This window comes from Grammomys surdaster, unplaced genomic scaffold (assembly GCF_004785775.1).
Source record: "Grammomys surdaster isolate TR1022 unplaced genomic scaffold, NIH_TR_1.0 948, whole genome shotgun sequence".
NCBI lineage: Eukaryota > Metazoa > Chordata > Mammalia > Rodentia > Muridae > Grammomys > Grammomys surdaster.
Genome location: NW_021605367.1, coordinates 84,287 through 96,074, shown reverse-complemented (window position 1 = coordinate 96,074; position 11,788 = coordinate 84,287). Strand labels below are relative to the sequence as shown.

At 42.6% G+C, this 11,788-nt stretch overlaps 1 protein-coding gene across 4 annotated transcripts; it reads left to right on the top strand.

Moving 5' to 3' along the window:
• Positions 1 to 2,759: 2,759 nt before the first annotated feature.
• On the top strand, positions 2,760 to 11,358 carry Cnbp (CCHC-type zinc finger nucleic acid binding protein). 4 transcript variants are annotated; one of them, XM_028782967.1, is made up of 5 exons: positions 2,760 to 2,904; positions 8,612 to 8,749; positions 8,848 to 8,940; positions 9,101 to 9,299; positions 10,276 to 11,358. In XM_028782967.1, the coding sequence occupies exons 2-5, from the start codon at positions 8,626 to 8,628 to the stop codon at positions 10,391 to 10,393; spliced, it is 534 nt and encodes a 177-aa protein (XP_028638800.1). In that variant the 5' UTR covers positions 2,760 to 2,904; positions 8,612 to 8,625; the 3' UTR covers positions 10,394 to 11,358. The 4 variants fall into 4 exon arrangements, with proteins under 4 accessions (XP_028638800.1, XP_028638801.1, XP_028638799.1 ...); XM_028782968.1 differs by having other exon boundaries at positions 2,769 to 2,904; positions 8,612 to 8,728; positions 9,098 to 9,299; XM_028782966.1 differs by having other exon boundaries at positions 2,769 to 2,904; positions 9,098 to 9,299.
• Positions 11,359 to 11,788: the final 430 nt, after the last annotated feature.

The window sequence follows — 11,788 nt, the reverse complement described above, 5'->3', positions numbered from 1 at the left end:
GAGTACCTTTGTAACCCATGTGACACTTTGCATGATGACCAACCCTGAACACGGATGGAGGAGGGGCAAAACACATCCCAAGGACAGAGACTGCAACAGGAGTCCATTTCTTCAGTACTATTGACAGCTTAAGTTAAAAAAACATTGCATTTATATATTTTCATATGTATATGTTTATGTATGTTTGGAAATGTGCTATCACACATGTATAGAGGTCAGAAGACAAGTTGGGGGGGATATCCATTCTTTCCTTCTAACTTGTGGGTTCAGAGATCAAGCTCAGGCTGTCAAGCCTGGCAGCAAACACTGTTACTTGTCGAACTGTCTTGGTGACCTACAGCTTAGCTTTTGGTTAAGCTGGCTTTTTTTTTCCTTATTTTTCAACATTTCTAGTGAAATGGATGGTTATATTCAGGAAATACAAGTTAACTTCTATTACAGATCTCCTTGCCGACTGTCTTGATACCTCATAGCCAATCTGGTGTCACGAATAGTGATAATTACAGAATGTTGGATGCCAGGTGAAGAGTCATCAGTTGTCACCACCACACCACACCCAGCTTCAAAGCAATTGATAAGTAAGAGACATTCCATCCCTGGGCCCAAAAGTAAGATCAAACATTTTATGTATGATTGTACTTAAAATGGTAAATTAGAAACATGCCATAAAATTATAAATTCTGGTATGATGTTACACACTTTTAATTCCAGTAAAAAAAAAGGGTAAAGGCAAGCAGATATCTGTAAGTTCGAGACCAGGCAAGACTATATAGTGAGATCCTCTCTCAAAAGCAAAAAACAGTTTAGGGTTCTCATGTCCTGGAGTAACATGGAATTCCTATATAGCCTCGCCTTATACATACTCACTGCTAGAATTTAAGATGCTACTTGTCTGCAATTGCTTTATCTGCAGGGCTGGATATGTTGGTGTGTGCCTATAACCCCAGCACTTGGGCTATGGAGGTAGGGGAGCAAGAGCTCAAGGTTATCTTCAGCTATATATGGAGTTTAAAGCCATCCTGTGCTCGGAAACCCAGTCTCAAACAAACAAACAAGACAGATAGATAAAAAAGATAAAGATACTATACTATGACAATTAATCAGAGCAGAGGGAGGGAATCTATATGTCTATAAAGCTGTATAAAATTCCCATTAAGAAACAATTGAAATAAAATCTACCATTTTACTACTGGTAAGTCTGATGCTGTAGCTTAATCAAATCAATTGCTAAGGATTGGAGGTGTGATCTTTTTTGTGCTATGAAAACTTTTTATGGGCTGGAGAGATGGCTCAGCGGTTAAGAGCACTAACTGCTCCTCCAGAGGTCCTGAGTTCAATTCCCAGCAACCACATGATGGCTCACAACCATCTGTAATTGGGTCTGATGTCCTCTTCTGGTGTGTCTGAAGACAGTGACAATGTACTCACATACATAAAATAATTAAAAAAAAAAAAAAAAAAGAAAACCAGGCTGGGCAGTGGTGGCACACGCCTTTAATCCCAGCACTTGGGAGGCAGAGGCAGGCGGATTTCTGAGTTCGAGGCCAGCCTGGTCTACAGTGAGTTCCAGGACAGCCACGGCTATACAGAGAAACCCTGTCTCCAAAAACAAAAACAAAAAGAAAACCTTTTATGCTTTATCATTTTTGTTTAAAGGTTTAAAAATAGCATGTGTTCTTAAAGTGCATTCACATTTTGACAATTGTGTATTAATACTGAGTTACACACAAACTGCTAAATGCTTTGCATTACTAAATGAGTAATGGCGATTTAAACCTAGGCATCATGTCTCCCAGTCAGTCATAGCCTTGGAACCGGAAGGATCCACTGGGATGATATGCTAGGGAAAACAGTAGCTGGTCTCCATAGTCACCAACAGAGAACTGCTACTGGCAAGGAGAGTTCATCCTAGTTTTACCTTCTAACCTTTTAGGATTATTTTTATTTTATGTGCATGGATGTTTTGCTTGCATGCATGTTTGTGTAGCATGTGGGTGTAGTGCCTGTGGAGGCAAAAGGTTCTAGATCCTCCAAAACTAGAGTTATAGATGGGTACAAAATGCAAACGGAAGGTCACTCCTGAATGGGGCAGCCCAGGCAATGACTTTCCTGGCCCCCTCTTTTGTCCATAAATCCTAGGGATGTCATTCATTATGGGTCACAAGAAGTGTTGTGACACAAATCACCTGTCACCATCTTCAACCTCATTAGGCATTTTGATTTAGGGCTATCGCAAGCCAGGGACACTAGCAGCGCGCTGTCGGTTTATACCCAGGAAACACAAAACCCAAAGGCATCTCATGGACCGAAATGGTAGCCACAGCCGCTTCTATGATCAGGTCACTACGAGCTTCCCCCAAACTTAAGTGTGTGTTCTGGAAACCTGGCCTGCCTCTGAGCCCCATAGGCTTAGGAGAGGCCGGACAAGGGGAGGTTGGCTCTGGCGAGCCGCGACCACTGCCCAGGCCAGTCCCCTAGGCTACAGCTGGCGAGAACCATCACTCGGAGTTGGAGTAAAGGATAGGAAAGGCTCGAGGGACGAACTGCCTGTAGGAAAGCAGCGAAACAGCCATCAGAGCCACGGAACCCAGCTACGGGCGGGAAGGCCGCGAGCGCCGCAGGACGGAAGAGGCTGGGCGTGGAGCAGCCCGCCCCGCCCCCGCCGCCCTCGCGCGAGGCCGCGCTCCCAGCGGGCGATTCTGATTGGCTGGCCTAGCTTCCTGCGCTGATTGGACCCGTGGGCGAGGCGGAGGAGAGCCGTGCGCAGCGGCGTGTGTGGGGCCGTGTGCAGACCCGCGTGTGGCGCAGGCAAGGACCCTGAAAATAAACAGTCGCTGCTTTGCCAGTCGCCTTCTTGGTTGTACGTCCGAGTCTCCTCCACTGTGGGCAGCTCAGACGCCGAAGGTGAGAGCCGAGGGTGTAGCCTGCTTAATGGAGGTCGCGGGGTTGGTGCAGCCGAGACCGACGGAGGGCCGGAACTGCGAGGCCCGATGGCGGCCGCACCTTGGCCTGCGCCCTGCTGCGTCAGGCGCGGGGCTCGGCCCGACTGCCGCCTCGGCCCCAGTTTCTGGCTTGCCGCACTCGGGCGGGCGTCCTGGCCGTCCTGCGGCGCGGGCTCTAGGGCCGGTGTGCGGGGGCTCCTCTCGGCCCCCGCGGCCACGCAGGCCTCATCCGTGTGGCGACGAGGCCCGGCGCCCTTGGGGCCGATGCGGGGAGGGTCGCGCGCGGGCCTAGCGCCGAGGGCCAGTGTGGCGGGAACTCCTGGAACGGGGCGGTGTGGCGGGGGGAGAGCGCCTGATCGAGGTGGAGGTCCCCAGGCCGAGCGCTGGGTGGAGGCCTGGCGGGCCATGTGCCAGCGGCTGCGGGGCCTCAGGACCTGGCCCGTGACGAAGCCCGCGCACTCCCCTGTAAGGCTCAGGAGTCTGGATTCGGTTCTCCGTACTGTCGACCTTTATTCAAACTCCTGATTTTTTGTAGTTTGTATTCTTTAGCAGCTTATTCGACATGGCTACCCAAAAGAAGCCACCTCTCTCTGAATCGACGAGATTCAAGCCTTAGGTCCTTCAACCCTCCCCCCCCCCTTTTTTTTTTTAATGGAGCGGGAGCTGGGTAGAAAGGAGCCGTAGGTTGTCAGGCCTTTAAGGCTACCAGGGCGACAGAAGTCTTCACCAATATTTCTCGGATTAAACGGTTATAAATTAGAAGTAAGCTTCGGAAGTAGAGTTGGCAAAGAACAATCTAGAATTTTTTCATTAGCGTGAAAACCTGTTTTAGAACGGTTTAATCGCTCTCACTTGGGTTTGGGTCTTGATTTTATGGGTAAAGCTTTTTGCTTCTTGCCACATGTCAAGCACATGGCCTCGGCCACCAGGCACTTTCAGAGGAAGTGACTACATCTGGGGTGGGGGTGGGGGTCTTGGGAAAGGAGACATTGCTCAGCAATCGGCTGATTAAGTTTTTGGAATATTCTTGAAGACAGAAAATAGACAAACGACGACACTCAATTTGTCTGCATTAAAGTAAAAGAGAATTAAGTTATATCCCCATTTTACCCCGAAATTAAGTTTTATTAAATAAAAATTACCATTTCCTGTTGCTTGACCCAATTTTGGAGAGACTTACCACAGTGAATTAATCTTTGGATTGAAATTTGCAAGTTTGATAGCAATTTAATCCCAGTATATGTAGGATTTTGAAAGTTTTAAAAAGATACATACGCTATAGTCCTTATCACTTCTTTAGCTCTGAAAAACTGAAAGTTATGTTGGTTAAAATTCAAGCTTATCACATTGTAACCCCCATAGTCCTAGGTACTTTTTTTTTTTTTAAAGCTTGTTAGGCTTGCTTCTTGTCTACAAGGAACTCTTTGTATGCTGGACTATAAAAGGAATAATTTATTGGAATCCCAAGGGCTGAGTTAAGGGCTTAACTTTTTCTTCAAATTACAACTCAATGGTAACAAGTGTTAAAACTTAACAGTTACTATATCTGTGTCTTTACCTCCTACTTCACATTAGGAAATATTGTATTTGAACTATTTATTTTCGTATTGATAGCAAGAAGTGATTTGTTTGTAAAATGTTTCAAGCCAAGTCAGCTGAAGACCAAGGGCTTATATTCTGGCAGTTGAACAACTGCAAGTATTTAGATTTTGTAATGATGTATGACTTGATTCGTTTTACCTTTTAGACTTAAAAACATTATATAGTAAATAAGTCACTGCTGGAGTGATTGCTCCGTTAGGTACATTTCCAGAGGTTTTGCCTTCTCCTAGGTTCCTGTCAGTAAGTGGAGAGCCAGAGTACTAATACCAAGGCATCCTGGCCAGCGATGTGGAGAATGTCCTTTTCCACCCTGCCTCACTTAATAGGGCTCTTGTTCTGGCACTGTCTAATTTCAGGTTGTTAAATACTTGGGATACTAAAGTAAACTTACGGCCTCATGCAAATAGAAAGGCTTTGTACATTATAAATACAAGCCAGGTGTGGTGATATAGGCCTATATCATCCCAGTACTTGGGAGGAATAGACAGGATTGCAAATAAATTTGAAGCCTGCCTAGGCTATAGAATAAAATTGTTTTAAAAGGGCAAGACAATCCAGGAGTGGTGACACACTCATTTAATACCGGAACTGAGACTTATCTCTTAAATTTGAGAACGGCCTCCTAAATCTAATAAATTCGAGGTCAACAGAGGTTCCTGCATATGACCCTATTTCAAAAAGAGGTGGGGGAGGCAGAAGAACTATGAGAGTGGTGCAGTAATCTGGAGTTGACTCCATAATTACTAATGAGGGTATTTAGCTAGTGAGATTAAGCTGTTGGTGTTTGTGTATGTTAACACTCAGAAGGATAAGAAGACAAAAGATTTTGGCCTAAAATCAAGAAATTTCTGTAAAGGATTAATGTGAATAAATTAAAAATGACTACAGTGTCTCACCTGTTGTAGTTGTTATTTGGTTCATCAAAAAGAACAGATACTTTCTGCATTTGGGGTTTAAATTACATATAAGAAGCAGCATGTATGTGTAAGTATTTTCCTTTATCACTTAGCTAGCCTTAAGAGGATTTAGAGGTAAACTGTTGGTACTAGGGTCCTCCAGTATGGCTTTAGTAGGTAAGTCACTTGTTCTCAGATTTGTTCTTCTAATTATTGTTATTATTATCATTATGTTTTGTTGAGACAAGATTCTTTTTGTAGCTCTGTGTCTTGGAACTCTCTGTAGACCAGGTTGTCCTTGAATTCAAAGATGTTCTTGTCTCTGCCTCCCTGGTTCTGGGATTAAATGAATGTGCCACCAAGCCCAGCCACCCTTTCCTTATTGAAAGGGAGTAAGGATACATACGTTGAAGAGTGTATAAGATACTAGATTATGTAATTATGGCTGGCCCAGTAGAAACTCAGCTATTAAGCTTTGCACAGGTAATCAGGGAAGACAGATATGGGTGTAGTTAACCAAGGTCAGGTAAAATTGTAGGGTAAAATAGTTTGTCCCAGTTGATACTCTTATTTTTCATCATGGTGGCCAGAATCAGGTAACAGGCTATATCTTGCTTTTTAAAATATCTAGTTTGATACAACAACAGTGTGTGGTAATGTGGTGCCAAGTCAATTTACTGAAGGCAAGAACTGCCATGTGATCTATTATTGTGCCATAATATCTCAGTATAACAACTGTGATAAAGCAAGGATAACCCTTTGCTTGGGAAAAGTAACTTAAGGGTCTAGAGGATAAAAATGAGTGTAAACCACTGGGTTAAAAAAGCCATATGAAGCTGGGCAGTGGTGGCAGCACGCCTTTAATCCCAGCACTTCGGAGGCAGAGGCAGGTGGATTTCTTGAGTTCGAGGCCAGCCTGGTCCACAGTGAGTTCCAGGACAGCCAGGACTACACAGAGAAACCCTGTCTTGAAAAACATAAAAAGAAAAAAAAAGCAAGCAAGCCAGATGAAATAGTAAAGTTAGCTCAACACACACCATAGTTGGTGGTGAGGACTGTGTTGTCTTTGAGGTGACATAACAAATGGGTAGCCTTAGCTAACCTGATTAACCATGATTCTAGAAGATTTTATACTGTTAAGATACTAGCAACACATCTGTTGTCTAACAGCAGTGAAAAAGGAGTATTCTGGGTTGGAATTGACTTTGTTGTTATCTTGTCTCACACCAAGTTACTGCTAGATTGGTCTAAACACTTGATCATTGTGCCTCAGTCTCCTTATGCTGGGATGTTAGGCATGCACCTGCCACTGTGCCTGGTAATACTGCATTTTACATTTTCTTTTCCTTAAGGTTTTGCAGATTTGTGTGTGTGTGTGTGTGTGTGTGTGTGTGTGTGTAGTCCTGGAGATGGAACTCAAGGCTTCAAGAATTCTAGGCCAATGCTATACTAAACTACAGTTCTAGCCCATATTTGTTATTCCATATTGGCTTTTGTTTTTGGAGACAGGATTTCTTTGTAGTTCTGGTTGTCCTGGAAATCACTCTGTAGACCAGGCTGGCCTCGAACTCAGAAATACACCTGCCTCCGCCTCCCAAGTGCTGGGATTAAAGGCGTGTGCCACCACTGCCCGGCAGCACATAGAACTCTTGATTTTCTCTTTATACTACACTACTTTTATTTTGTATGACTCTTTGCCTGCATGTTTGAGTGTACACCGTATGTGTAACTGGTGCTAGTGGAGGCCAGAAGAGGGTGTCAGGGTATCCAATATCCTGGAACTGGAGCCATGCCAATAATGTTGGGAAGAGTAATTCTAGTCTTTCCACAAGCAGCAAGTGTTTGTAACCATTGAGTAATCTCTTCAGTCTGGAGGGTTTTTTGTTTGTTTGGCTAGTTTGTTGTTTTTCATCAGAAATATCCTTAGAGAGCAAGCCTTGATCCCTATTGGAAGCAAAAGCCTTTGCTCCTAAAAATCTTTGCATAGAGATTTCTGAGTTTGAGGCCAGCCTGGTCTACAGAGTGAGTTCTAGGACAGCTGAGGCTATAAAGAGAAACCCTGTCTGGAAGAAAAAAAAATCTTTATAGGATCATACCTATGATTTGAGACAGATGAGTTCAAATGTACTCTTAATGAGTACTTAATTGAAAACATTAACATAGTAAATTAGTGATAGAAAAATGTGTGATACTAAGCATATTTGGTGCTTTACTGTTAGTATTTGGTTAGATTGAATTGGGTCTATATAAAATACAAATTGTACTGAGGAGAAAGGACTTAAGGCCTCCCCATCTCTGCAAAAGCCATGGAATATAACTGCTCCTAAAAGGATCACTCTATGGTATGCTGTAGTGATTCAAAGGTGAGCTGATTCAGTCTCAGCCCTCCAGGAATATAATTACAAGCATCGTTAGTCTGATTTGATAGCTGTTAACAAGTACCCTAGGTTTTAATGTGAATTTGAGACTGGGAGATATGTTCAGATTTTTTTTTTTTAATAGGCTTGGCATTGAGGTGGCTCTTAAAAGTTGGAAATGGATGTGACAAGCGGGGGCGGGGGGTACAGAAGAATCTGATAGTCATAAGTAGTGAAAGTCATAGTTCTCAGCCATGTTTTAAGTTTCTGTGGGGAGTGGTCACAATCTAAAAGACCTAACTAAAATTCAGTTGAAAATAAGAGCGGGGAGTTGCCTGACCTAAGGGAGAAGGCAATTTGGGTGCATGGTATCTAGGACAGTTAGACTTCTGAGCTCACCAGCTGTGGGTTTACTTTTGGTTTCAAGTTTTTGAGAAAGAGTGAATATATGTAGCTCAGGCTGGCCTAGAACTCAGGATTCTGTGCCACTGCTCTTGACATGAAATTTTAAATTAGTATTTTTGGGCAAAAAAGTAAGCTATTTTTTTTTGTTACTAAGTTTCCTTGTGCAGTAGGTACACATGGTGTCTGCATGTACAAGGTGGACCGGGTGTTACTGAGATTGAGGTGTTACTGAGATTATTAACACAGGCATGTTAATCCATGTATGCCTTATTTAGAAGTTGTAAGATAAGTTGTAAGAGTTTTTCATTTTGTGTATGGTAGTGGGTGTATGAAGAACAGGTAAATAGATAGGTGTCTCTCTAACCAATATGAATTCTAAGTGTTTAATGATATTTTTGATATTCCAAAGCTCTAACTGCAGCTATGAGCAGCAACGAATGCTTCAAGTGTGGACGATCTGGCCACTGGGCCAGGGAATGCCCTACTGGTGGAGGTCGGGGTCGTGGAATGAGAAGCCGAGGCAGAGGTGGTTTTACCTCGGATAGAGGTATTTTTGTCGAGTAAAAAATTTTGAAGTACTCCAGCATTCATTAATACCATGACTGGCCTGATTATCCCAATTCTTTTTGTTTTTGCTCAAACTAGGGTTCCAGTTTGTTTCCTCGTCTCTTCCTGACATCTGCTACCGCTGTGGTGAGTCTGGTCATCTTGCCAAGGATTGTGATCTTCAGGAGGATGGTAAGTATTTAACACTTCATACTCTTGGGAGAGGTGAGTGTGTAGCCACACACAGCTTTTTACAGTTTCCTAGCTTTGAGGATTTGTAGCATGTGGCTTAAACATACTACTTTATAAAGGTTTTATAGTCTTGGTCTGCTTCTTTTCCTTATTGTTGAAGCCTGCTATAACTGCGGTAGAGGTGGCCACATTGCCAAGGACTGCAAGGAGCCCAAGAGAGAGCGAGAGCAATGCTGCTACAACTGTGGCAAGCCAGGCCATCTGGCTCGTGACTGTGACCACGCGGATGAGCAGAAGTGCTATTCTTGTGGTGAATTTGGACATATTCAAAAAGACTGCACCAAGGTGAAGTGCTATAGGTGAGTCATAAAGTGGGCACTGAAAAACTTGAAGATTTTTGTGGAGGTAGTGTCTGTTGAGGACAACTTGTGGCTTGTTCTTCCTTAGGGTAGATCATCATCAGGCTTAGTGGCCAAAAAGATGACTTTACTTACCGAGCAGTCTTGTCTTTTACTTTTTTGAGATGAGTTCACTAGCCCAAATTGGCTCCTCAACTTGAGGCAGTTTTAACTGCTATAGCTACCACTCCTGGCAAAGACTGCTACTGTTTTTCTTTTTGGTACTAGGTATTGGACTTAGAACCTCAAACCTGGTAGGTAGACAACTGAACTAAGATAAAGTGTACAGTTGGGGGCAGTGAGGGCTCAGTGAGTGTGAAAGGACTTGTGCAAGCCTGTATCCCATAGGGAAGGAGGAAACAAATCCCTGCCGTTTTATATTCTGACTTCCCATATATGATATATGGGTTGTGTGTGGTATAGTTACTAAGTGCCCTTGGCATATAAATGAAACCTTAGGGATTAATTTACAAGTAACGCCGTCTTTGCTGATGTTTTGGACTTGGTACTAGTTAATCTCTTATGACAAGTTTTTTGAGAGCCTAGTTAGTTCTTTTTTTACTCTTTCTGTTCTTGGTTAAGATACAAAGATAGACTCTTAGCTGGTCACGATGATTTAACTTTCATAGCACAGCATGGAGCTAGAAGGTTGTGTTTGTGGCCTGCGTTGGTTTGGTTAGACTGTTTTCAAAATTAAGTATATAGTCTTTTTAAAGAAAGAAGAAAACACTTGAGAGTGCACTGTAATGGATTTAAAAACAACCTGGGCAATAAAGTCTTCTAAAAGAGTAGTTTTACAAAGAAAAACATACTTACTTGTGTTAATAAATAATGTTTTTTTCCTCTGGTATTGACCATTGATTGAAGAGCAGTTTTAGTCTGAGAAGCAGTGTCAAAACTATGTAAATTCCTTTTTTTTTTTTTTTTTTTTTTTTAGGTGTGGTGAAACTGGTCATGTAGCCATCAATTGCAGCAAGACAAGTGAAGTCAACTGTTACCGCTGTGGCGAGTCAGGGCATCTTGCACGGGAATGCACAATTGAGGCTACAGCCTAATTATTTTCCTTTGTCGCCCCTCCTTTTTCTGATTGATGGTTGTATTATTTTCTCTGAATCCTCTTCACTGGCCAAAGGTTGGCAGATAGAGGCTGTTCCCAGGCCAGTGAGCTTTACTTGCAGTGTAAAAGGAGGAAAGGGGTGGAAAAAAACCGAATTTCTGCATTTAACTACAAAAAAAAAGTTTATGTTTAGTTTGGTAGAGGTGTTATGTATAATGCTTTGTTAAAGAACCCCCTTTCCGTGCCACTGGTGAAGAGGGACTAATGGGTGGGAAGAGTTCAGTCAGACCAGTCAGCCCTTCTGGGTTTGAGTGTGTTCCCGTGTAGGAGGTAAAACCAATTCTGGAAGCATCTGAGCTTCCATAAACAACTTTAATTCTTAGCATAATGACGGCCTTGGATTGTCTGACCTCAGTAGCTATTAAATAACATCAAGTAACATCTGCATCAGGCCCTCATAGAACATACAGTTGAGTTGGGAGTAAACTGAAAAGACAAATGTGTTGGAGGCTGTGCCAGGGAATCTGGCTGAAAGCCTAACACAGAAGCAGCTTCATCCCAGTGTTGATGCTGGACGTACAGATGGTGATGGCAAAGGTGTAGAACACATTTTTTCAAAGACTAAATCTAAAACCCAGAGTAAACATCCGATGCTCAGAGCTAGCATAATTTGGAGCTATTCAGGAATTGCAGAGAAATGCATTTTCACAGAAATCAAGATGTTATTTTTGTATACTATATCACTTAGACAACTGTGTTTCATTTGCTGTAATCAGTTTTTAAAAGTCAGATGGAAAAAGCAACTGAAGTCCTAGAAAATAGAAAATGTAATTTTAAACTATTCCAATAAAGCTGGAGGAGGAAGGGGAGTTTTGACTAAAGTTCCTTTTGTTTGTTTGAAATTTTCATCAATGTATATAGAACAAAATGCCATATTAAAGAGGGGAATGTGGAGGACTGAAAGATGACAGTTTGGACTTTTCTTTCTGTGCTTAGTACTGTCTTCAGTAAGGAAAAGCTGATGATAGAAGAACACAATGTTTTATTAATTTGCAGAGCTATGAAGAGTTCTCTGTGGGTCGTCTATGTTCTGATTGTCTGCTGGGTAAAGGCATTGCCACATAAGAGTGGTGGCCTGAGTTTAGTTCCCAAATCCATGTAAAGATGGAAAAGACCTGAGTCCACAGTTGTGCTTCGACTTAAACACACGAACAAAAGAACATTTCTCTTGACCTGCTGTCACAATGCCCCTAATTTTTAGTTCACTCAAAATAGTCTGGTACTTACTGCTTTTTAGCATGTTATATTTAGCTTTGTTATGTTGGCTTCCATGGACCTGCCAACCCTAGGATTATAATAAAAGCAAGTTAATACTATGTAGTTTAGGGTTAAC

Coding starts and splice junctions, on each gene's coding strand:
- Cnbp (XM_028782966.1), top strand. CDS start 8,626: ATGAGCAGCAACGAATGCTTCAAGTGTGGACGATCTGGCCACTGGGCC. Junction 8,750..8,847: donor TGGTTTTACCTCGGATAGAG/GTATTTTTGTCG, acceptor TGCTCAAACTAG/GGTTCCAGTTTGTTTCCTCG. Junction 8,941..9,097: donor TTGTGATCTTCAGGAGGATG/GTAAGTATTTAA, acceptor TCCTTATTGTTG/AAGCCTGCTATAACTGCGGT.